At 64.6% G+C, this 23847-nt stretch overlaps 1 protein-coding gene across 2 annotated transcripts; it reads right to left on the reverse strand.

The window, feature by feature from the left end:
- Positions 1 to 488: 488 nt before the first annotated feature.
- LTBP3 (latent transforming growth factor beta binding protein 3) lies at positions 489 to 23243 on the reverse strand. 2 transcript variants are annotated; one of them, XM_064737074.1, is made up of 26 exons: positions 22930 to 23243; positions 20593 to 20970; positions 19416 to 19633; positions 18370 to 18478; positions 17510 to 17599; positions 16522 to 16644; positions 15175 to 15333; positions 14019 to 14195; positions 13165 to 13184; positions 12718 to 12796; positions 12038 to 12133; positions 11163 to 11288; positions 10072 to 10203; positions 9371 to 9499; positions 8830 to 8949; positions 8180 to 8302; positions 7644 to 7763; positions 7021 to 7149; positions 5751 to 5918; positions 5065 to 5151; positions 4371 to 4499; positions 3598 to 3735; positions 2704 to 2886; positions 2015 to 2095; positions 1483 to 1620; positions 489 to 1032 (listed from the first exon to the last, which is right to left on the reverse strand). In XM_064737074.1, the coding sequence occupies exons 1-26, from the start codon at positions 23165 to 23167 to the stop codon at positions 887 to 889; spliced, it is 3636 nt and encodes a 1211-aa protein (XP_064593144.1). In that variant the 5' UTR covers positions 23168 to 23243; the 3' UTR covers positions 489 to 886. The 2 variants fall into 2 exon arrangements, with proteins under 2 accessions (XP_064593144.1, XP_064593145.1); XM_064737075.1 differs by lacking the exon at positions 22930 to 23243 and adding an exon at positions 22781 to 22787.
- Between the last annotated feature and the right edge of the window lie 604 nt (positions 23244 to 23847).

Raw genomic sequence — 23847 nt, forward strand, 5'->3', positions numbered from 1 at the left:
CGATTTCACCCCAAAATTCCCCCCAATTTCACCTCCAAATTCCTCCAATTTCACCCTAAAATCCACCCGATTTCACCAAATCCCCCCCCCAATTTCACCCCAACTTTCCTCTGATTTCATCTCCAAATTCCCTCTGATTTCACCCCAAAATCCCCCCGATTTCTCCCCAAAAAGCCTGCCTATTTCACCCCAAAATCTCCCCAGATTTCACCTCCAAATCCCCCTTGATTTCACCCCAAAATCCTCCTGATTTCACTCCAAAATCCCCCCAATTTCACCTCAAAATCCCCTTGATTTTACCGCAAAATCACCCCGATTCTGCCCCAAAATCCCCAGAATTTCACCTCCAAATCCCTTCCGATTTCATCTCCAAAATCGCCCCAATTTCACCCCAAATCCTCTCCCCCGCACCCCAAACTGCCACAATTCCCCCCGAATCCCCCCAAGTTCCCAAATCTCCAAAATCCCCTCCAGGCAGCACCGCTGGGGCCGTTCCCCCACATCCTTTATTGGGGTCCGGGGGGGAACCCGGGGGGTTCCAGAGGGTCCTGGGTGGTCCCGGAGGGTCCCGGGGGATCCTGGAGGGTCCCGGGGGGGTTTCAGCGACGCTGGGGCTGAACCCAAAGGGTCCCGGTGGCTCCGGGTGGTCTCAGAGGGTCCCTGGGGGATTCCAGACGGTCCCAGGGGGTTCTGGGGGCTCCCGGGGGGGTTTCAGTGGGGCTGGAGCCACCTCGGGGTGGTCTCCCCGAAGTCCGGGTGGGTCCCAGAGGATTCTGGAGGATCCCAGGGAATCCCGGGGGTCCCGGAGGATCCTGGTGGATCCCGGACGGTTCCGGATGGTCCCGGTGGATCCTGGGGAGGGGTCCCGAGGGGGGTCCCGGGGGGCTCAGCGGCGCTGGGGCAGGCACAGCCCCCCCGGGCGGCTCCGGGCGGTCCCGGCTTTGCAGGCGCACCGGAAGGAGCCGCTGGTGTTGATGCAGCGCTCGCGGGGGCAGCGCGGACCCCCCCGGGGGTCCCGACACTCATCGATATCTGGGGGGGGGATGGGGGGCACACACACAGGTCAGGGACCCCCAAAATAACCCCCAAAATAACCCCCAATGTTCCCTAATGGAACCACCAAAATTCCTATCCCGGGGATCTCGATATATGGGGGGGACCAACAGGGGGCAAAAATATCCCCTGAGACCCCCAAAACCCCCGGGACCTCCCCAAAATCTCCCCCCCCTACAAAGCCCTGGCACCCACTGATGTCTGTGGGGGTCCCAGGGGATTTTGGGGTCACTCGGGGGGTTCCAGGGGGGTTTGGGGGGGATTTTGTGGGGGTCCCAGGGGGGATTTTGGGGGGATTTTGGGGTCTCACCGAGGCAGCGGCTGCGGGCGGGTTCCGGTTGGAAGCCCGGGGGGCACTCGGGGTGTTTGGGGGGATTTTGGGGGGTCCCAGGGGGATTTGGGGATTTTGGGGGGATTTTGGGCTCTCACCGAGGCAGCGGGTGCGGGCGGGGTCCGGTTGGAAGCCCGGGGGGCACTCGCAGCCCCCCCGGGGGGAGCGGAGGCAGCGCCCGGGGACCCCCCCGGGACAGGGACACTCAGCGGAGTCTTCCTCAGAGCTGTCCTCACCTGGGGGGCACGGGGGGACCCCAAATCAGGGGGGCATGGGGGGACACGGAGACCCCAATTCTGCGGGGTCTGGGGGGCACGGAGACCCCAAATCGGGGGGGTCTGGGGTCCTAAATTATGGGGGGGAGGCACGGGGACCCCAGTTCAGGGGTAGTTGGGGGGACACGGGGACCCCAACTCGGAGGGGTCAGGGATCCTAAATTGGGGGGGGAGGGCACAGGGACCCCAACTCAGAGAGGATTTGGGGGGCACAGAGACCCCAATTCAGAGGGATTTGGGGGGCTGGGGGACCTCAATTCTGAGGGGTTTGGGGTCCTAAATTGGGGAGGGGGAGTTTGGAGGGGCTCAAGATCAAGGTTTGGGGGCTCGGTTGTGAATTTGGGGGGGGTCCCACCTCTGCGGGGCCCCCCCAGGCTGAGGGCGCTGACGTCCCAGAAGGAATTGCTCTCGCTCTGCACGGGGGGGCACGGCAGGCCTGGGGGGGGGGGGGGGGAAATGAGACCCCCCAAAATCAGGGACCCCCCCCGGGACCCTGTGCAGCTCCTGCAGAGCCCACAGAGACCCCATAACCCACAGAGACCCCATAGGCACCCCCAAATCCCCCTAAGGACTCTATAGCCCCCCTCAAACACCCCCTAGGACCCTACAGCCCCCCCCAAATCTCCCCAGGATCCCCCAAATTGCCCCTAGAACCCCTCAACCCCCCCCTCAAAACCCCCTCAAATCCCCCTTAGGAAACTACAGCCCCCCCAAATCCCCCCCAAATCCCTCCTAGGACCCTACAGACCCCCCAGTTCCTCTCAAACCCCCCCCCCAATCCCCCCTAAATCTCCTCTAGGACCCCACAACTGCCTCCCAATCCCCCCAGGACCCCCCAAATCCCCCCTAGAACCCCTCAAACCTCCCCAAATCCCCCCTAAGACCCCCCTAGGACCCCCAAATCCTCCCTAGAACCCCTCAAACCCCCCTTAGGAAACTACAGCCCCTCCAGGACCCCAAATGCCCCTAGAACCCCTCAAACCCCCCAAAACCCCCCTAATCTCCCGTAGGACCCCCCCAAACCCCCCCCCCCCCGTTGCTGACCTGGGGGCCGGGGGGCGCAGGGCCGGCAGTGGGGTCCCCAGCCCGCCCCCCCCCGGCAGCAGCACTCGTCCATGGTCAGGGGTCCCCCCCCGAGGGGCGCCCCACAGACCCCCTCGTCCCCCCGGCGCTGCCAGCACACGTCCCTGCGCTCCGGGGGGGGGCGCTCCGGAGGGGGGGGGCGATCTGCGGGGTGGGGGGGGTCAGGGAGATCCCGGACCCCTCCCCAAAATCCCCAAAATCCTCCAACCTCCCCTCAAAGAAACCATAAAATCCCCCCGCCCTCCAAAAAATCCGGCAATTGCTGAGAAGGGCCAGAGAGCTCCGGACCCCTCCCCAAAATCCCCCCCCAAAAAAACCACGGCAATGGTTGGGGGGGGGGGTCAGGGAGCTCCAGACCCTTCCCCAAAATCCCCAAATCCTTCAAACCCCCACCTCAAAGAAACCCCAAATTCCCCACCCCAAAAATCCCGGTAATGGCTGGGGGGGGGGGTCAGGGACCTCCAAACCCCTCCCCAAAGAAACCCCAAAATCCCCCCACCCCAAAAATCCCGGTAATGGTTGGGGTGGGGGCTCCATTTACACGACCCCCACCCCCCATTCCCGAGGGTCTCACTTTTCGGTGGGGGGGGGGAAGAACCTCCAAACCCCCCCCCCCAAAAAAAAAATTCCCAAATTCCGGGGGTCTCTCCCCATTCCCAGCGGTCTCTCCCCATTTTGGGGGGTCTCTCCCCATCCCGGGGGTCTCACCGGGCTCGGGGCCGGGCAGGCAGCGCCGCAGCCCGGGGTGGCAGCGGGATCTGGGGGTCCCTCCCATTGCCGGTTTTTGGGGGATATCCCGGGGGTCTCTCCCCATTCCCCACCCCGGGGGTCTCTCCCCATCCCCGGGGGTCTCACCGGGCTCGGGGCCGGGCAGGCAGCGCCGCAGCCCGGGGTGGTAGCGGGCTCCGGGCCCGCAGGTGCAGCGGAAGGAGCCGCGCGTGTTCTCGCACGCTCCGTCCACGCAGTTGGACTCATCCAGACACTCGTCCACGTCTGGGGAGGGGTCGGGGGGGGGTGAATTCTGGGGTTTCAGGACCCCCAAAACCCCAGAGACCCCCCCAAAAAATCCCCAACAGGATTCCCCCAACAAAACCCCGGGACCCCCCAAAAACCTCCGTGACCCTCCAAGCCCGGCAGGAGCTGCGGGGACTCCCAGGGATTCCCTTGGGATTGTGGGGATCCCAAATACCCCAGGGACCCCCAAACAGCCCAGGGACCCCCGAACACCCCAAAGACCCCCAAAAACCCCAGAATCCCCCCCAAACACCCCAGAGACCCCCTAAACACTCCAGGACAACCCCCTAAACACCCCAAAGACCCCCAAACACCACAGAATCCCCAAACTCTCCAACACCCCCAAACACTCCAAAGACCCCCAAACACCCCCCAAACACCCCAGTCCCCCCTCCTCAACACCCCAGGGACCCCCAAACACACCCCAGAATCCCCCCCAAACACCCCAGAGACCCCCAAAGACCCCAAAGACCCCCAAAGCCCCCAGAATCCCCCAACCCTCCAACACCCCCAGGCTGCTCCAGGACCCCACCGCTCTCTCCCTATGACTCCCCCCGACACCCCCCGACCCCGAGACCCAACCCCCCAGGGACCCCCGGGACCCCCCCCCATACCCAGGCACTGGCGCAGGGCGCTGTCGTAGTCGAAGCCCGCCTTGCAGTAGCACTCGTAGCCCGGCTGGGTGTTCACGCATTTGCCGCCCTTGCAGATCTCGGCCCCGAAGAGGCCGCACTCGTCAATGTCTGCGGGTGGGGAGGGGGCTCAGGAGACCCCCGGGGGAAAGGGGCAGCCCCCCTCGGATGGAGGGGATGGGGGAAAATGGGGGGGAGAAATGGGGAAAATGGGGGGAAAACAGGGGGGAAATTAGGGGGGAAAACAGGGGGGAAATTAGGGGAAAAAGGGGGGAAAAACAGGGAGAAAAAAGTGCAGAAAAACAGGAGAAGAATGGGGAAAAATGTGGAAAAATGGAGGGGAAAATGGGGGGGGAAGGGAGGAAAAACGGGGAGAAAATGGGGGAAAACGGGGAGGAAATGGGGGGAAAAGGGGAGAAAAAAGGGGGAAGAAAGGGGGGAAGGAAGCGGGGGGAAGAGGGAGAAAATGGGGGGGGGAAGGGGAAAAACAGGGGGAAAACAGGGGAAAATGGAGAAAAATAGGGGGGGAAAATGGAGGGAAATAGGGGAAAACCGGGGAAAAATGGGGGGAATAACAGGGGGGAAAATGGGAAAAATGGGTTTTCCTTGGAAAAACGGGGGCTGCAGAAACGGCCCCGGGACACGGGGGGGTCCCGGGGGGGTCCCGGGCTCTCACCGCGGTGCGTGGGGATCCCCCCGTAGTCGAGGCCGTTGTCGTCCTGGATGAAACCCCTCCCGTCGGGACAGAGCGCCACGAACTCGGCTGGGAGGGGGCAAAAAAACGTCAAAGGGGGGGGTCCTGAACCCCCAGAGCACCCTCGGGACCCCAAACTCACCCCCGGTTTCCCCGCTTTCCCACAAAATCTGTGGGGATGGGGTGCGGAAGGGTCGGTCCAACCCCCCCATATGCCCCCAAACCCCCCAAAATCAGGCAGGAAATGGGGTCTCAGGCGGTCCTGAACCCCCGGACCACCCTCGGGACGCCCAAACCATCATCGGGACCCCCACCCACCCCTGGGGACCCCAACCCACCCTCAGTGTCCCCCAGTTTTCCGCCTTTTTCCCATGAGCGGCCCACAAACCCTGCTGGAGATGGGGTGGGGAAGGGTCAGTCCAGCCCCCCCAAACCCCCCAAAATCAGGCTCCAAACGGGGTCTCAGGGGGTTGGGGACCCCCAGACCACCCTCAAGACCCCCACCCACCCCGGAGACCCCCAGTTTTCCCCCCTTTTCCCATGAGTGGCCCACAAACCCTGTGGGGATGCGGCGGGTTAGGGTCGCTCCAGCCCCTCCAAACTCCCCCAAACCCCCCAAACCCGAGCCCCAAAGGGGGTCTCGGGGCTCTGGGGACCCCCGCGCGTACCCGAGGAGGGCAGGGGGCACGGGTACACCTCGCACAGGTCCCCCCATCCTGCCCCCACAGAGCAGCAGCACTCGCCCCGCGTCACGTTGGTGCCCAGCACGGCGTCGCAGAAGGCGGGCAGCTCCAGGCTCAGGTAACACTCCTTGCGTGGCGCGGGGGGGTCCCGGGCTGGGAAAGGGGGGACAAGGGGTTAATGGGGACCCCAAAGATCCCCTCAGAGCCCCCCAAGAGAATCAGGGATCCCCTAAATCACATAAAGTTGCAGGGATGTCCTCCCATCCCACATAGAGATAGAAAGAACTTTCTAGAAGCGACCTCATCCCCCCCCTTTGTGGCCCAGACTTCCCTGGGACCCTCAGGAACCCTCACAGACCCTGAGGGAAACCGCCAGACCCTCAGGGACACCCTCAGACCTTCAAGGACACCCCCAGACCCTCAGGAACCCCCCCAGACCTTCAGGGACATCCCCAAAGGCCCTCAGAGACACCCCCAGACCCTCAGGAACCCCCAAAGGCCCTCAAGGACACCCCCAGACATTTCAAGGACACCCCAAGCCCTCAGAGACACCCCAGACCCTCAGGAACGCCCAAAGGCCCTCAGGGACACCCCAGACCTTCAAGGACACCCCCAGACCCTCAAGGACAACCCCAGACCCTCAGGAACCCCAAAGGCCCTCAGGGACACCCCAGACCTTCAAGGACACCCCCAGACCCTCAGAGACACCCCCAGACCCTCAGGAACCCCCAAGGCCCTCATGGACACCCCAGACCTCATGGACACCCCAGACCCCAAGGACAACCCCAAGACCCTCAGGAACGCCCAAGGCCCTCAGGACCCCCCAGACCCTTCAGGACACCCAGCCGTCAGAGGCTCCACCCAGGACCCTCAGGAACCCCCAAAGGCCCTCAGGGACACCCCCAGACCCTCATGGACACCCCCAAACACCCTCAAGACACCCCAGACCTCAGAGGACACCCCCCTCGACCCTCATGGACACCCTCAGACCTTCAAGGTCACTCCCAGACCCCCAAGGACACCCCCCCAAGACCCTCAGGGACACCCCGAAGACCCTCAAGGACCCCCCCGACCCCGAGCCCCCCTCACGGAGGCAGCGGCGGCCGTCGGGGCTGGGGGCCAGCCCGGGGGGGCAGCGGCAGCTGAAGGAGCCCCCCCAAAACCCACACAGAAACCCCCAAAACTCCCCAAAACCGCCCCAAAACCCCCCAAAACTCCCCCAGGACCCCCCCAGAACCGCCCCCCCGGCCCTCACGGAGGCAGCGGCGGCCGTCGGGGCTGGGGGCCAGCCCAGGGGGGCAGCGGCAGCTGAAGGAGCCCTCGAGGTTGGTGCAGGTGCCAGGCGGGGGGCACAGCCCCGGGTCCAGCGCGCACTCGTCGATGTCTGGGGAGGGGGGGGAAATTCAGAAAAACCCCCCAAAAAAAACCCTCAAAGACCTCCTGGTATCGTGGGGAGGGGGCTTCACAGCCCCACCCCTGGCTGCGGATACCTGGGGGGGTTTTGGGGTTGTTTTGGGGCTTTTTTGGGGGTGCTTTGGGGGGGTTTGAGGCTGTTTAGGGGCTTTTTTGGCGGTTTTTTGGGCTCTTTGTGGGATTTTTTTAGGGCTTTTTTGGGGCTGTTTTGGGGGACTTTTTGGCGACTGTTTTGGGGATTTTTTTGGGCTTTTTTGGGGGCTGTTTAGGGGTTTTATCAGGGCTTTTTCGGGGCTTTTTTGGTTTTTTGGGGGGGGGTTGGGACTTTTTAGGGGCTTTTTTGGGCTTTTTAGGGGCTTTTTTGGCGGTTTTTTGGGGATATATTTTTTGGGGGAGGCCTGTTTTGGGGGGATTTTGGCGCTGTTTTGGGGTTTATTTGGGGCGGGGGTCTCTCGGGGGTCTCACCCTGGCAGCGGCGGCCGTGCAGCAGCGCGTACCCGGGGGGGCACAGGCACCGGTAGGACCCCGCCGTGTTCACGCAGTCGCCCCCAACGCAGGCGGCCGCGAACTCGCACTCGTCGATGTCTGGGGGAACAGAGGATGAGACCCCCGGGTGTGGGACCCCCCCCCCAAACCCCATAACCCACCCAAAGCCCCCCCAGACCCAGACATCCCCCAGATCCAACCCCAGGCCCCAATAACCCCCAGACCCCACTGACCCCTACCCCCAAAACCCTCCCAGAACCCCGAAAATCCCACAACACCCCAGAATAATCCCCAGACCCCAATAACCCCCCTAGGACCCCCCCCTAGACCCCACTGACCCCCAACCCCTAAACCCCCCCCAGATCCACCCCAAAGTCCCCCCAGAGCCCCCCCAAACTCCCACAATCCCCCAGACCCCCCAAACCCCAACAACCCCCCCAGAGCCCCGCAAACCCCTAAAATCCGCCCAAACCCCCCCGACCCCGCTCCCAGACCCCCCCCCGTTTTTGGGGTACCCTGGCAGCGGGGGGGGTCCCGCGCCGGCTGCAGCCCGGGGGGGCACTGGCACTTGTAGGATCCAGGGGTGTTCACGCAGCTCCCCCCGGCACAGAGACCCCCGGCCTCGCACTCGTTCACGTCTGGGGGACCCCCAGTGAGACCCCAGAACTGAGGGGGGGTCCCAAGGGGGGGTCTGGGGTGTGGGGAAGGGTCCTGGGTGGGAGTTTTGGGGGGTCCCAAGGGTTTTGGGGATGTCCCAGGGATTTGGGGGGTCCCAGGGGGGGTTTGGGTTGTCCCAGGGGTTTTTGGGGGGGAGGGTTTGGGGGGTCCCAGGAGGGTTTGGAGGTGTCAAGGGGGTTTTAGGGAATCCCAGAGGAGTTTGGGGTGTCCCAGGGGGGTTTTGGGGTATCCTGGGGATTTAAGGGAGGATCCCGGGAGTTTTAGGGGGTACCAGAGGAGTTTGGGGGAGCCCGGGTGGGTTCTGTGGGGGTCCCAGGGTGGTTTTGGGGTATCCCAGAGGTTTTGGGGACCCCTAGGAGGTTATGGGAGATCCCAGGGGTTTTGGGGGGGGATTTGGGATGTCCCAGAGGTTTGGGGGTATCCCGGGGGGGTTTTGGGGTATCCCAGGGGGTTTTGGGGTGTCCCTGGGGGTCCCGGGGGCGCTGACCGATGCAGGCGCCGTTGAGGCCGCGGTAGCCGGGGGGGCAGGGGGTGCACACGAAGCCCCCGGGCTGATTCTCACACTTGGAGTCGGGGCACGTGCCCACGTCCAGGCACTCGTTGATGTCTGGGGACATTGGGGACATTTGGGGACATTGGAGACATTTGGGGACATTGGGGACATCGGAGACATTGGGGACATTTGGGGATATTGGGGACATTGGGGGGACATTAGGGACATTGGGGGTGTTGGGAACATTTGGGGATATTGGGGACATTGGGGACATGGGACATTGGAATTGGGGATATTGGGGAATTGGGGGATTGGACAGTTGAAGGGACAATTGGGACATTGGGACATTGGGGACATTGGGATGTGGGACATATTGGGACATATGGGGGACACCCCACAGCACCCCCTGTCACCATCCCTGGTGGCTTCGTGTCCCCACCTCCCTCCAAGGTGTCCTGTCCCCATCTCGTGTCTCCGTCCCTGTCCCCACCCCCATGTCGATGTCCCCGCCCCGGTGTCCCCACCCCGGTGTCACCTTCGCAGAGCGGTGGCCGCGAGCCCTTGCGCCGGTAGCCCGGGTGACACTCGCACTTGTAGTGTCCGGGCACGTTGGAGCAGGTGCCACCGTCCCCGCACACGTCACCCTTGGCGCACTCATCGATGTCTGCGGGGACACGAGGGGGTCACCGGCCCTGTCACCAACCCCGGGCAATGTCCCCAACCCCAGACAGTGTCCCCAACCCCGTCCCATGTCCTCATCCTTGTCCCCTGTCCCCAGTCCTGTTCCCACCCCTGTCCCCTGTCCCCAACCCCAGGCAGTGTCCCCAACTCCATCCCATGTCCCCAGACTCGTCCCCAACCCTGTCCTCAAGCTTGTCCCCTGTCCCTCACCCTGGGCAGTGTCCCCAAGGCTGTCTCATGTCCCCAACCCCAGCCAGTGTCCCCAGCCCTGTCCCTTGTCCCCAACCCCGGGAAGTGTCCCCAAACCTGTCCTGTACCCCCAGCCCCATCCCATGTTCCCAATACTGTCCCCAACGCCATCCCATGTCCCCAACCCTGTTCCCAAACATGTCCCAACCCTGTACCCTGTCCCCAACCCCTTCCCATGTCCTCAACTCTGTCCCCAACCCTATGCACTGCCCCAACCTCCCACTCCATGTCCCCAACCCTGTGCCATGTTCCTTGTCCCCATGTCCCCTGTGTCCCTTGTCCCCATCCCCCTGTCCCCCCCGGTACCTGCACAGGTGCGCAGTCCCTTGTGCAGGCGCAGTTGGAAGCCGCGGTGACAGTGACAGGTGTAGGAGCCGCCGGTGTTCATGCACACGCCGCGCCCGGCGCCGCACGGCTCCGCCTCGCACTCGTTCACATCTGTGCGGGTGTGTACAGGTGTGGCACAGGTGTGTGCAGGTGTGTCACCATGTGTCACTGTGTGTCACTGTGTGTGTGACCCCCTTAGCCCTGCACAGCTCCGCCTCGCACTCATTCACATCTGTGCGGGTGTGTGCAGGTGTGTCACAGGTGTGTCACAGGTGTGTCACCGTGTGTGTGACCCTCTGACCTTCCCCCGGTGTCCCCATGTCTGTCTGTCTGTCCGTCCATGTGTCCGTACCGGTGCAGTAGCGGCGCTGGGGGTGCCAGCGGTACCCCGGGAAGCAGAGGCAGCTGTACCCCCCGTGTGTCCGTGTGTCTGTCCCTCTGTCCCTGTGTCTGTCCCCATGTCTGTCTGTCTGTCTGCCCCATGTCCGTGTGTCCATCCCGTGTCCGTGTGTCCATCCCGTGTCCATGTGTCCATCCCGTGTCCGTGTGTCCATCCCGTGTCCGTGTGTCCGTACCGGTGCAGTAGCGGCGCTGGGGGTGCCAGCGGTACCCCGGGAAGCAGAGGCAGCTGTACCCCCCGTGTGTCTGTGTGTCTGTCCCTGTGTCCCTGTGTCTGTCTGTCTGTCTGCCCCGTGTCCGTGTGTCCATCCCGTGTCCGTCTGTCCGTACCGGTGCAGTAGCAGCACTGGGGGTGCCAGCGGTACCCCGGGAAGCAGAGGCAGCTGTACCCCCGTGTGTCTGTGTGTCTGTCCCTGTGTCCCTGTGTCTGTCTGTCTGTCTGCCCCGTGTCCGTGTGTCCATCCCGTGTCCGTGTGTCCATCCCGTGTCCGTGTGTCCGTACCGGTGCAGTAGCGGCGCTGGGGGTGCCAGCGGTACCCCGGGAAGCAGAGGCAGCTGTACCCCCCGTGTGTCCGTGTGTCTGTCCCTGTGTCTGTCCCCATGTCTGTCTGTCCCATGTCCGTGTGTCCATCCCATGTCCGTGTGTCCATCCCGTGTCCGTGTGTCCGTACCGGTGCAGTAGCGGCGCTGGGGGTGCCAGCGGTACCCCGGGAAGCAGAGGCAGCTGTACCCCCCCGGGCCCATCACGCACTCCCCGGGCCCGCAGATGTTCCGGTTCAGTTTGCACTCGTCCGTCTCTGTTGGGGTGGGGGAGGATTTTGGGGTCACCCCGGGACACCTCGGGGGTCCCAAGGGGGTCCCAAAGGGGATTTGGGGGGGTCTAAATGGGATTTGGGGGAAGGGGGGTCCCAGTGAGATTTTGGGGGATCCCAATGGGATTTGGGGGGTCTCAAGGGGATTTGGGGTGTCCCAAAGGAAATTTCAGGATGCTGGAGGGGTCCCCAATGGGATTTGGGGGTGCTGGAGGGGTCCCCAACGAGATTTGGGGGGTCCCAATGGGATCTTGGGGGTTTCAATGGTATTTGGGGAGTCTCAATGTGATTTTGGGGAGTGCCAGAGGGGATTTGGGGATCCCAAAGGAGCTTTGGTGGTGCTGGAGGGGGCCCCAATGGGATCTTGGGGGTGCTGGAGAGGATCCCAATAGGATTTGGGAGGTCTCAATGGGATTTGGGGGTCCCCAATGGGATTTGGGAGGGGTCCCAATGGTATTTGGGGTTGCTGGAGGGGTCCCCAATGTGATTTGGGGGTCCTAATGGGATTTGGGGGTGCTGGAGGGGGTCCCAAGGGGATCTTGAGGGTCGCAATGGGATTTGGGGGTGCTGGAGGGGGTCCCAATGGGATTTGGGGGTGTTGGATAGGGTCCCGATGGGATCTTGGGGGTTCCAATGGGATCTTGGGGTGTTGGGGGATCCCAGCAGAGTCCCGGGGGTCCTGGGGGGATTGAGGGGTCCCGAGGGGATGTTGGGGGGTCCCGGGGGTCTCTCACCGGTGACCTGGGTGGGCGCGATCTCGGCCGCGCTGCGCGTCAGCTGCTCCGGGGGCAGCCGCCAGAGCGGGGCCGGCGTGGGACGGGCCAGGAGCGCTGGGGACAGCGGGGACAGGGCGGGGACAGTGAGGGGACAGGGCGGGGACAGGGCGGGGACAGGGAGGGGACAGGGCGGGGACAGTGTGGGGACAGGGCGGGGACAGGGAGGGGACAGGGCGGGGACAGGGAGGGGACAGGGCGGGGACAGGGCGGGGACAGGGTGGGGACAGGGCGGGGACAGCGCTCCCCGTCCCCGTCCCCATCTCTGCTCCTGTTCCCATTCCTGTCCCCAAACTGTCCCCAACCCCTTCTGGCCGCCATGGGCACGTCCCCTTCTTCATCCTGGTGCGTGTCCCCGTACTGCCCTTGTCCCCCAACTGTCCCCATAAATGTCCCCGAAGTGTGCCCAAACTGTGCCCAAAAAGTCCCCAAGCTGTCCCTATAAATGTCCCTGAAATGTGCCCAAACTGTGCCCAAAATGTTCCCAAACTGTCTCCATAAATGTCCCCAAAGTGCCCCCAAACTGTCCCTGAAGTGTTCCCAAAGTGTCCCAAACTGTCCCTGCCCTGTCTCCAAGCTGTCCCTGCCATGTCCCCCCCGTGTCCCCTCAGTGTCCCCCCATGTCCCCCCCTGTCCCTTACCGGGGTACTGGGGGGGGTCGCTGCTCCCCGGGGGCTGCTCCAGGCCCTGTTCCTCCGAGGGGCTTCCGAACACCGGCAGCTGGGGGGGGGGGCACCATGTCCGTCTGTCTGTCTGTCCCTCTGTCCCCTCTGTCCCCCCTCCCATTCCCCCATACCCTCCCAGCCCCCTCCCCTTCATGCTTGTGCCCCCCAATGTCCCCTCAATGTCCCCTCAATGTCCCCCCCAATGTCCCCTCAATGTCCCCTCAATGTACCCCCAATGTCCCCCCCAATGTCCCCTCAATGTCCCCCCCAATGTTCCCCCATTTCCCCCCCCAATATCCCCCCAAATGTGCCCCCAATGTCGCCTCCCTCCAATGTCCCCCCCAATGTCCCCCTCCCCAATATCCCCCCCAATGCCCCCCCCACAATGTCCCCCTCCCCCCCAGTGTCCCCTCCCCCACTCACCATGGCCGGGGGGGTCCCAGCTGCGGGGGGGGAGGGGGCGCTGAGACCCCAAACTGACCCCCCCACCATGGGGCGGGGGGGGGACACATAAAACAGGGGGGTCAGGGGGGGCTGGGGACATTGGGGGGGTCACAGGGACATGGGGGGGGTCACAGGGGACATTGGGGGGGGGATTGGGACATGGTGGGTATCTGGGGACATTGGGGGGGTTGAGGGACATCGGGGGGCACAGGAGGGACAGGGGACATGGGGGGGCACAGGGACATGGGAGGGGTCACAGGGGACATTGGGGGACCCGAGGTGACATGGGGAGGGGGCGTCACAGGGACATGGCAAGAAGGGGACAAGAGGGGACAAGGACAAGGTGAGGGAGGGGAAGGGGGACACAGGGACAGGGTGGGGGGACATTTTGGGGTCCCGGGTTTGAGGAGGTGGGGGGACATTTTGGGGTCTGGGGGGGGGCATTTTGGGGTCCCGGGTTTGGGGAGGGGATGGGACATTTTGGGATCCGGGGTAGGGGAGAGGGAACATTTTGGGCTCTGGGGGGACAGGACATTTTGGGGATGGGGGGCCATTTTGGGGTCCGGGTTTGAGGAGGGGGATGGGACATTTTGGGGTCCGGGATTGGGGGGATGGGACATTTTGGGGTCCAGGGTTGGTGACCGGGGACATTTTGGGGTCCGGATTTGGGGGTTTGGGAACATTTTGAGGTCCGGGTTTGGGGAGGGGGGCACATTTTGGGGATGGGGGACATTTTGGGCTCCAGATTTGGGTGTTGGGATATTTTGGGCTCCGTATTTAGGTTGGGGGGGACATTTTAGGGTCCGTATTTGGGTCTGGGGTCCGTGCCCCACCTGGCGGCGGGGCCGCGTCGGGCGGCGCGGGGCTGGGGGCGGGCGGGGGGGGTCGCGGGGGGGTCCCGTCGGGGTGGATGTGCAGCGTGAAGTCGCTCTCGCCCTGGATGGTGAGGGTCTGGTGCGAGGTCAGCACGTGGTACCCCTTCCCCGCCGGGCAGATGGCCTTGAACGCGGCTGGGGGGGCACGGGGGGGGGTCAGGGGGCACCCCCAAACCGGGATGGGACCCCCAGGACCGAGATGGGACCCCCAGACCAAGGTAGGACCCCCCCCAGACCGGGATAGAGCACCCCGAACTGCCCTGGGACCCCCCCCCGGCTCCCCCCCAATCCCCTGAATGTATCCACTGGGTGGGAAGGGCTCGGCGACCCCAGACCCACTGGGGAGGATTTGGGGGGGTCAGACGGCACCCCCAAACCGGGATGGGACCCCCCAGGACCGGGATGGGACCCCCAGACCAAGGTAGGACCCCCCCAGACCGGGATAGAGCACCCCGAACTGCCCTGGGACCCCCCCGGCTCCCCCCCAATCCCCTGAATGTATCCACTGGGTGGGAAGGGTTCAGCGACCCCAGACCCACTGGGGAGGATTTGGGGGGGGTCAGAGGGCACCCCCAAACCGGGATGGGACCCCCAGGACCGAGATGGGACCCCCCCAAGCTCTCCCCAATCCCTGAATGCGGTCATGGCTCTCCCTGCATGGGGAGGGCCCAGAGACCCCAGACCCACCGAGGGGATTGGGGAGGTACCAGGGGGTCCCAAGCTGCTCCCACCCCCACAAAACAGCGCTGTTGGGGTGGCAGCGACCCCCCCAAAACCCCCCAGACCAAAAAACTGGCACTGTCAGGGGCAGAGACCACCCCCAAAGACCCCCAGACCCCCCCATACCCCATTCCCATATCAGGGAGTGAAGCCCCCCCAGACTCCCCCAAATCCCCTCATACCAGTTCCATTGGGGGGTAGCGCCCCCCAGCCCCCCCATACCGGTTCCATCAGGAGGTGAAGCCCCCCCAGAACCCCCCCCAGACCCCCTGTACCAATTCCATTGGGGGCACAGCACTGTCAGCAGCCCCCCAGACCCCCCCAAAGCCCCCCCAAACCGCCTCGTACCGGTTCAATCTGGGGGTGCAGACCCCCCCAGCCCCCCCCCCATTACCGGTTCCGTCGGGGGGGCAGCGCTGGCAGCGCCCCCCCCAGGCCTTGCCCACGCTGCAGCAGCAGGTGCGCCGCGTCAGGCGCGTGGGCAGCGGGTGCTGGCACTGCTGCGAGCCCGAGACCAGGCGGAAACACAGCCCGCGCTCCTCGCCCGGCTCCGCTGGGGGAATGGAACCATCAGAGACCCCTCCCCAAAATACCCAGAGACCCCTCCTCAAAAATACCCGGGACACTCAGAGACCCCTCCCCAAAATACCCAGAGACCGCAGAGACCCCTCCCCAAAATAGCCAGAGACCCCTCTTCAAAATACCCCGGGACCAGGCGGAAACACAGACCGCGCTCCTCGCCTGGCTCCGCTGGGGAGGGGATGGAGCCTCAGAGACCCCTCCCCAAAATACCCAGAGACCGCAGAGACCCCTCCCCAAAATACCCAGAGACTCCTCCCCAAAATACCCCAGAGACCCCTCCCCAAAATACCCCAGAGACCCCAGAGACCCCTCCCAAAATAACCCAAAATACCCCAGAGACCCCTCCCCAAAATACCCAGAGACCACAGAGACCCTCCCCAAATACCCCAGAGACCCCTCCCCAAAATAACCCAAAATACCCAGAGACTCCTCCCCAAAATAGCCAGAGACCCCTCTTCAAAATACCCCGGGACCAGGCAGAAACACAGACCCCGCTCCTCGCCTGGCTCCGCTGGGGGGCATGGGACCATCAGAGACCCCTCCCCAAAATAACCCAGAGACCCTTCCCCAAAATACCCAGAGACCCCTCCCCAAAATACCCCAGAGACCGCAGAGACCCCTCCCCAAAATACCCCAGAGACCAGGCGGAAACACAGACCGTGCTCCTCGCCCGGCTCCACTGGGGGAATGGAACCATCAGAGACCCCTCCCCAAAATACCCCAAAATACCCCAGAGACCCCTGCCCAAAATACCCAGAGACCGCAGAGACCCCTCCCCAAAATACCCCAGAGACTCCTCCCCAAAATAGCCAGAGACCCCTCTTCAAAATACCCCGGGACCAGGCAGAAACACAGACCCTGCTCCTCGCCTGGCTCCGCTGGGGGGCATGGGACCATCAGAGACCCCTCCCCAAAATAACCCAGAGACCCCTCCCCAAAATATCCCAAAATACCCAGAGACCCCTCCTCAAAATAACCCATAAACCCCCCCCAGAACCCCCCTGTGCCCCCCTTATGCAGGCACTGGCTCCGGGAGGGCGCCAGGACCCCCCCCAGAACCACCCCAGGACCCCCATGCCCCCTCCCAGACCCTCCCAGAACCCCCCAGACCCCTCAGGACCCCCCAAACCCCCCCAAACCCGCCCATGTCCCCCCTTACGCAGGCACTGGCTCCGGGAGGGCCCCAGCACGTGCCCGGCCGAGCAGGAGCAGCGGAAGCTGCCCTGGGTGTTGCGGCACTCGCCGGGCTGGCACACGCCGGGCAGGGCACACTCGTTAATGTCTGCACAGGTAAGGGCACACCTGAGCCAGGTATGGCACACCTGGGACAGGTATGGCACACCTGGGACAGGTATGGCACATCTGGGACAGGTATGGCATGGGTATGGCACATCTGGGACAGGTATGGCACACCTGGGACAGGAATGGCACGGGTATGGAACACCTGGGCTGGGTATGGCACATCTGAGCCAGGTATGGCACACCTGAGCCAGGTGTGGCATGGGTGTGGCACAGGAAGAACACACCTGGCACAGGTATGGCACAGGTGTATGGGCATGGCACAGGTGTGATACAGGTGTGGCACAGGTTTGGCACAGGTAGAACACACCTGGCACAGGTGTGATACAGGTAGGTGTGATATGGATGTGATACGGGTGTGATACAGGTGTGGTACAGGTGTGATACAGGTGTGATATGGGTGTGATATGGGTGTGGCACAGGTGTGGCACAGGTAGAACACACCTGGCACAGGTGTGACACAGGTGTGATACAGGTAGAACACACCTGGCACAGATGTACAGGTATGGCACAGGTGTATGGGCATGGCACAGGTGTGATACAGGTGTGCAGGTGTGGCACAGGTAGAACACACCTGGCACAGATGTATGGGTGTGGCACAAGTGTGATACAGGTGTCACACAGGTGTGAACACACCTGACCTCCCACACACTCCCTTGGCCATGTGCCAGCCCCTTGCACACCTGTTGCACACTCACGTGTGTCGCCCCACCCCCTGTGCCCCCCACCCCTCATTCCCCACACAAAACCCCCCCAGGACCCTCCAGACTCCCCCAGGAACCCGTTCAGGACCCCCCCAAAACCCCCAAGACCCCCCAAAAGCCCCCAGACCCCCCCGAGCCCCCTACCCTGGCAGTGGGAGCTGTTGAGCCGTTTGTAGCCCTGGGGGCAGTCGCCCCCCCCGCGCTCCCCCCGCGACGCCTTCGGGGACCCCGAACCTGAAACAGCCCCGAGACCCCCCCGGGTCACCCCCAGAAACGGGGGGGGCACCGGGGGAGGGGGTTTGGACCCCATTTTGGGGGGGGGGGGGCTCGGTTTTAGGCTGGGGGAGTTTTGGAAGGGTCTTGGGGGGACCTGGGGGGGTTCTGGGGGTGTTTAGGGGGTCCTGGGGGTTCTTGGGGGGGGTTCTGGGAGGGTCTGTGGGGGTTTTGGGGGGTCTTGGGGGGGTCTGGGGGGTTTGGGGGGTCTGGGGGTGTTTGGGGGGGTTCCTGGGGGAGTCTGGGGTCATTCTGAGAAGTTCTGGGGGGTCCTGGGGGAGTTTTGGGGGGTCCTGGAGGGGTCTGGAGGGATTTTAGAGGATCTTGGGGAGTTGTGGGGGGATTTTAGGAGGTTCTTGGGGGGATCTGGGGGGTCCTGGGGGTTCAGGGTGGGTTCTTGGGAGGATTTTGGGGGGGCCTTGGGGAGTTCTGGGGAAATCCTGGGGGGTTCTTGGGGGGGTCTGGAGGGATCCTGGGTGGTCCTGGAGGGTCTGGGGGGGTTTTAGGGGGTCTTGGGAGGTTCTAGGGGGATTTGGGGGGGTCCTGGGGGATTCCTGGGGGGGTCTGGGGTCGTTCTGAGAAGGTCTAGAGGAGTTTGGGGGAACCTGGGGGGGGTCTAGGGATATTTTGGGGGGGTCTGGGGGTATTTTGGGGGGTTCAGGGAGGTTGTGGGGGGGTCCCTGACCAATGTGGGGGGGGGGGGGGTCCCGGGGTGGGGGTTCCCCTCTCACCCTGCTGCAGGTGGGGACATTTGTGACATTTGCTCTGTCCCCAGGCGCTGCCGATGCTGCCGCAGCAATCCTCGAGCTTGGTGAGCCCGGGCAGGGGGTTACTGCCGCACTGGGGGGGGGCACGGGGGGGGTCAGCGCCCCAAAACACCCTCGGGAACCCCAAAATACCCCTGAGAAACCAAACCCACCCCAAAAATATCCCCGGGAATGGAAACCCAGCCCAAAATACCCCAGGGAACACAAACCCACCCCCCAAAATACCCCTGAAAATCCAAACCCACCCCAAAATACCCCAGGGGACCCAAATCCACCCAAAAATATCCCAGGGAACCCAAATCCCACCTCAAAACAACCCCGAGACCCCAAATCCATCCCAAAATACCCCTGAGAATCCAAACCCACCCCAAAATACCCCAGGGGACCCAAATCCATCCCCAAATACCCCCGGGAATCCAATACCACCCCAAAACACCCGAAGACACCGCCGAGACCCCAAACCCATCCCAAAATACCCCAGGGAACCTAAAATCCATCCCAAATTACCCCTGGGAATGCAAATCCCACCCCAAAATATCCCTGGGGATCCAAATCCCACCCCAAAATATCCCAGGGGATCCAAATTCCACCCCAAAATATCCCTGGGAATGCAAATCCCACCCCAAATATCCCTGGAATGGAAATCCCACCCCAAAATATCCCTGGGAATGCAAATTCCACCCCAAAACGCCCCCGAGACCCCAAATAAACCCCAAAAGACCCCGGAGAATGCAAATTCCAACCCAAAACACCCCCAAACCCCCCAAATCCCCCCAAAACTCCCACCCCCCGATCCCCTAAATGTCCCGGGACCCCCAAATTCCCACCCCCCTCCTCACCAAGTGCTTGGGCAGTCAGAACCTGGGGAGGGGGCGCTGCAGTACTGGGGGGGGTAAGCACCCTAAAACCCCCCAAAACACCCCTAAATCACCCCAAAACTCGGGGGTTCCGACCCCCTCGAACCCCTGAACACCCCCCGGGACCCCCAAATTCCCGCCCCCCCCCCTCACCGAGTGCTTGGGCAGGGTGTCCTGGAAGCAGCGGCCCAGCGGTTTGTGGGTGTGGGGCCGGGGGGGCGCGGGGGGTTTGCTGCCCGCGGGGTGCGCCAGGAGCCCCCCCCCGGCCCGGGGAGCCCCCTCGGGGGGGCGCGGCTCGATGCGGTGAACCTGCACCGAGGCCTCGGGGGGGTGATGGACCCGCACGTTCACCAGGGGAGGGGGCACCTGGGCTGGGGGGGGGGACAGGGAGATGGGATCCAACCGAAGCACGAAATTGGGGACCCCCCCGAACCCCGAAATCTGGGAGCCCTCGAACCCAAAATCTGGGACACGGGACCCCCCCAAACCCCAAAATCCGAGACCCCCTGAACACCGAAATCCACGACCCCCCAAACCCCGAAATCCGGGACCTGGGACCCCCCCGAACCCCGAAATCCGGGAGCCCTCGAACCCAAAAATCTGGGACACGGGACCCCCCAAACTCCAGAACTCGGCACCCTGGGACCCCCCCGAACCCCAAAATCCGAGACCCCTGAACACCGAAATCCACGACCCCCCAAACCCCGAAATCCGGGACCTGGGACCCCCCCGAACCCCGAAATCCGGGAGCCCTCGAACCCCAAAATCTGGGACACGGGACCCCCCAAACCCCAAAATCCGAGACCCCCTGAACCCCGAAATCCAGGACCCCCCAGAACTCCAAAATCCGGGACCCGAGAAGCCCCGAACCCAAAACCCGGGACCCCCCAAAACCCGGCACCTGGGACCCCCCCGAACCCCAAAATCCGGCACCCCGGCACCCCCTCCCCGAGCCCCAAAATCCGGGACCCACAAAGTCCCAAAATCCGGGACCCCCCAAACCCCAAAATCCGGGACCCCAGGGTCCTCTGAATCCCAAAATTCGGCACCCCCAGCCCCGCAAAGCCCTGAGCCCCCCCAAAATCTTCGAGCCCCCCAAACCCCCCGAACCTCCCGAACCTCTCGAGACCCCCAAACCCCTGAACCCCCTCAAACCCCCCGAGCCCCCCAAACTCCCCATGGCCCCCAACCCTCTGAACCCCCCCAGACCCCTGAGCTCCCCCAAACTTCCCGAACCTCCCAAACCTCCCGAACCCCCCAACCCCTCTGAACCCCCCCAAACCCCCCGAGCCCCCCAAACCCCCCGAGCCCCCCAAACCCCCCCATTTACCTTCAGCCGAGTGGTGCCCCGGCCCCAGGGGCACGACGAAGGTGGCGTGGCTGACGTGCCCCCCCCCGTGGCCCCCCCCGTGCCCCCCCCCCCCATGAGCAGCCCCCGGGGGGGGCTCGGGGGGCGCCGCCGCCCCCGGCCCATCGGCGATGACCTGCACGGCGTAAACGGCGACCTTGGAGCCGGGGGCGGGCTCGGGGGGGGCGTCGGGGGGCGCGGGGGGGGGCGGAGGGGGGGGTCCGGCCCCGCCCCCTCCCGTCCGAGCCCCGCCCCCGGCCGCGGGCACCTGGCAGAAGCGGCCGGTGAAGTTGGGGGGGCACAGGCAGTGGGAGCGGGAGCTGCACTGGCCGCCGTTCATGCAGGGCAGGGGGCACACCACTGCGGGGGGGGGGAGAGAGGTGAGACCCCCGGAGGGACCCCCCAATTCACCGAGACCCCCGGAGGGGACCCCCGAGTTACCCTGAGAGTCCCGGAGGGACCCCCGAATTCACCGAGACCCCCGGAGGGACCCCCGAATTACCCTGAGACCCCCGGAGGGACCCCCCAATTCACCGAGACCCCCGGAGGGACCCCCCAATTGCCCTGAGACCCCCGGAGGGACCCCCCAATTCACCGAGACCCCAGAGTGCCCTCAAATATCTTGAGAGCATCCTGAGACCCTCGGAGTGACCCCTGAATTCCCCTGAGACCCCCGGAGGGACCCCCGAATTCCCCTGAGACCCCCGGAGGGACCCCCGAATTGCCCTGAGAGCCCTGAAGAGCCTCTGAGACCCCCGGAGTGCCCTCAGATTCCCCTGAGACCCCCGGATTATTCCCCAAATGGTCTGAAGCCCTAAATCCTCTGGGACCCCCTGAAAGCTCTGAGACCCCCCGGGGCATCCCCAAATATCCTGGGGAGACCCCTGGAGTGCCCCCAAATCCTCTGGGACCCTCTGAGACCCCTGCGTGACCCCCAAATTCCCCTGAGAGCCCTGAGACCCCCGGAGCACCCCCAAATCCTCTGAGTCACCCGGGGACCCCCTGAGGGCCTCCAAATTCCCCCGGGACCCCCCAAAACGCCCCCAAATTCCCCCAGAGACCCCCTGAGCCCCCCCAGGTCCCTCTGTCCCCTTGGTGCCACCCAGGTCCCGGTGCCATCACAGCCCCATCCCCGCTGTCCCCATTGCTGTCCCCACCTTGGCCCTGTCCCCCCTTCATCACAGTCCGGTGCTGTCCCCACACCTGAGCCTTCCCTGTCACCGTGTCCCCATCCCCGTGTCCCCATACCCGTGTCCCCATCCCCGTCACCGTGTCCCTGTGTGTCCCTGTCCCAGTGTCCCCATCCTTGTCCCCGTCCCCTCATCCCCATCCCGGTGTCCCCATGCCTGTCCTTGTGTCACCATCCCCATGTCCCCATCCCCATCGCCGTGTCCCCGTGTGTCCCTGTCCCAGTGTCCCCATCCTTGTCCCCGTGTCACCATCCCAGTGTTCCCATCCCCGTCCCAGTGTCCCCATCCTTGTCCCCATCCCCATGTCCCCATCCCCGTCACCGTGTCCCCCTGTGTCCCTGTCCCAGTGTCCCCATCCTTGTCCCCGTGTCACCATCCCCGTCCCCGTGTCCCCGTGTGTCCCTGTCCCAGTGTCCCAGTGCCACTCACCCACTCAGAGGCCAGAACTGGTCATGATGTCCCCATTGCTGTCCCCATCCGTGTGTCCCCATCCCTGTCCCCGTGTCACTCACCCACTCAGAAGCCAGAGCCGGTCAGGGTGTCCCCATGTCTGTCCCAGTGTCCCCATCCCTGTCCCCGTGTCCCCATGTCTGTCTCGGTGTCCCCATTGCTGTCCCTGTCCTCACCTTGGCCCTGTCCCATCCTCATCACAGTCCCAGTGCTGTCCCAGCGCTGTCCCCACACCTGAGCCATCCCTGTCCCTGTGTCCCCATCCCTGTCCTGGTGTCTCTCACCCACTCAGAAGCCAGAGCTGGTAAGGGTGTCCCTGTCCTCGTGTCCCCATCCCTGTCCCCGTGTCCCCATCCCGGTGCCACTCACGCACTCGGAAGCCAGAGCCGGTCAGGGTGTCCCTGTCCCCATGGCTGTCCCGGTGTCCCCCTAACTGTTCCCATCCCTGTCCCGGTATCCCCACGGCTGTCCCCGTGTCCCCGTCCCCATGGTTGTCCCCGTGTCCCCATCCCTGTCCCGGTGCCACTCACCCACTCGGAAGCCAGAGCCGGTCAGCGTGTCCCTGTCCCCATGGCCGTTCCCATCTCTGTCCCGGTGTCCCCACGGCCGTTCCCCTGGCTGTCCCGGTGTCCCCATGGCTGTCCCCGTGTCCCCGTCCCTGTCCCCCGGTGCCACTCACCCACTCGGAAGCCGGAGCCGGTCAGCGTGTCGGCCGCGTGCCCGTTCTCTCCGATCAGGGTCATGTTGGAGCCGGGCTGGCACGAGTCGCGGCACAGCCCCTTCAGACACGTCCTCCGGCAGATCAGGGGGGCGAAGACCACCTTGAAGCGCTCCCGGGCCACGGCCGCGCCCCCCCCGCGCCCCCCCAGCGCCGCCAGCGCCGCCAGCACCGCCCAGAGCCCCCCCAAGCTCCACATGCTGCCCCCGAGACCCCCGCGACCCCCGCCCGGACCCCGCGCCCACCGAGGGCTCCGATCCCTCGGTGGGGGGGGGGTCCCGGCCGCTGGAGACCCCTCGGGGGGGCTCCCGGAGCCTCTCAAGCGTCCCGTCCGCCCCTCGGGATGGAAGGGGGGGGTCCCGTCTGTCTGTCTGTCTGTCTGTCTGTCTGTCCCCTCTCCAGCCGCGCCGCCCAGCCCGGAGAGAGAGGCCGAGGGGTCCCTTTTGGGGAGGGGGGTTCCCCTTTTGTGGGGAGGGGGTGTCCCGCAGAGGCCTGGCGGGTGCGGGGGCGCCCCCCCGGGGGTGTCCCGGGTGTTTCTGGGGGGATCCCGCCGGGCTCGCGCGGTCCCGCGGCCGCCTGGGATGGCGCTGGGATTGAGGGGGGGGGGGGGGCGGGGGCCGGGCCCTGGGGCCGCTCCAGGAATTGGGGGGGGGGGCGGGGGGGGGGGGGGGGGGGAGGAGCCCGGAGGGCCGGGCCGGTTCCAGCGGCGGGACGGGGTGGGTCGGGCCGGAACCCCCCCAAAAACTCCCCCAAAAACTCTCGGGATCCCCCTAAAAACTCTCAGGGTTTGTCCCATGAGGGGGTTTGGGGGTGGGAATTCCCTGGAGCCCCCCCAGGATGGGGTATGGGGGTGCTGGAGCCCCCCCCAAACTGCTGAGA

The sequence above is a fragment of the Zonotrichia leucophrys genome, unplaced genomic scaffold, assembly GCF_028769735.1.
Source record: "Zonotrichia leucophrys gambelii isolate GWCS_2022_RI unplaced genomic scaffold, RI_Zleu_2.0 Scaffold_34_1600103, whole genome shotgun sequence".
Classification (NCBI taxonomy): Eukaryota; Metazoa; Chordata; class Aves; order Passeriformes; family Passerellidae; genus Zonotrichia; species Zonotrichia leucophrys.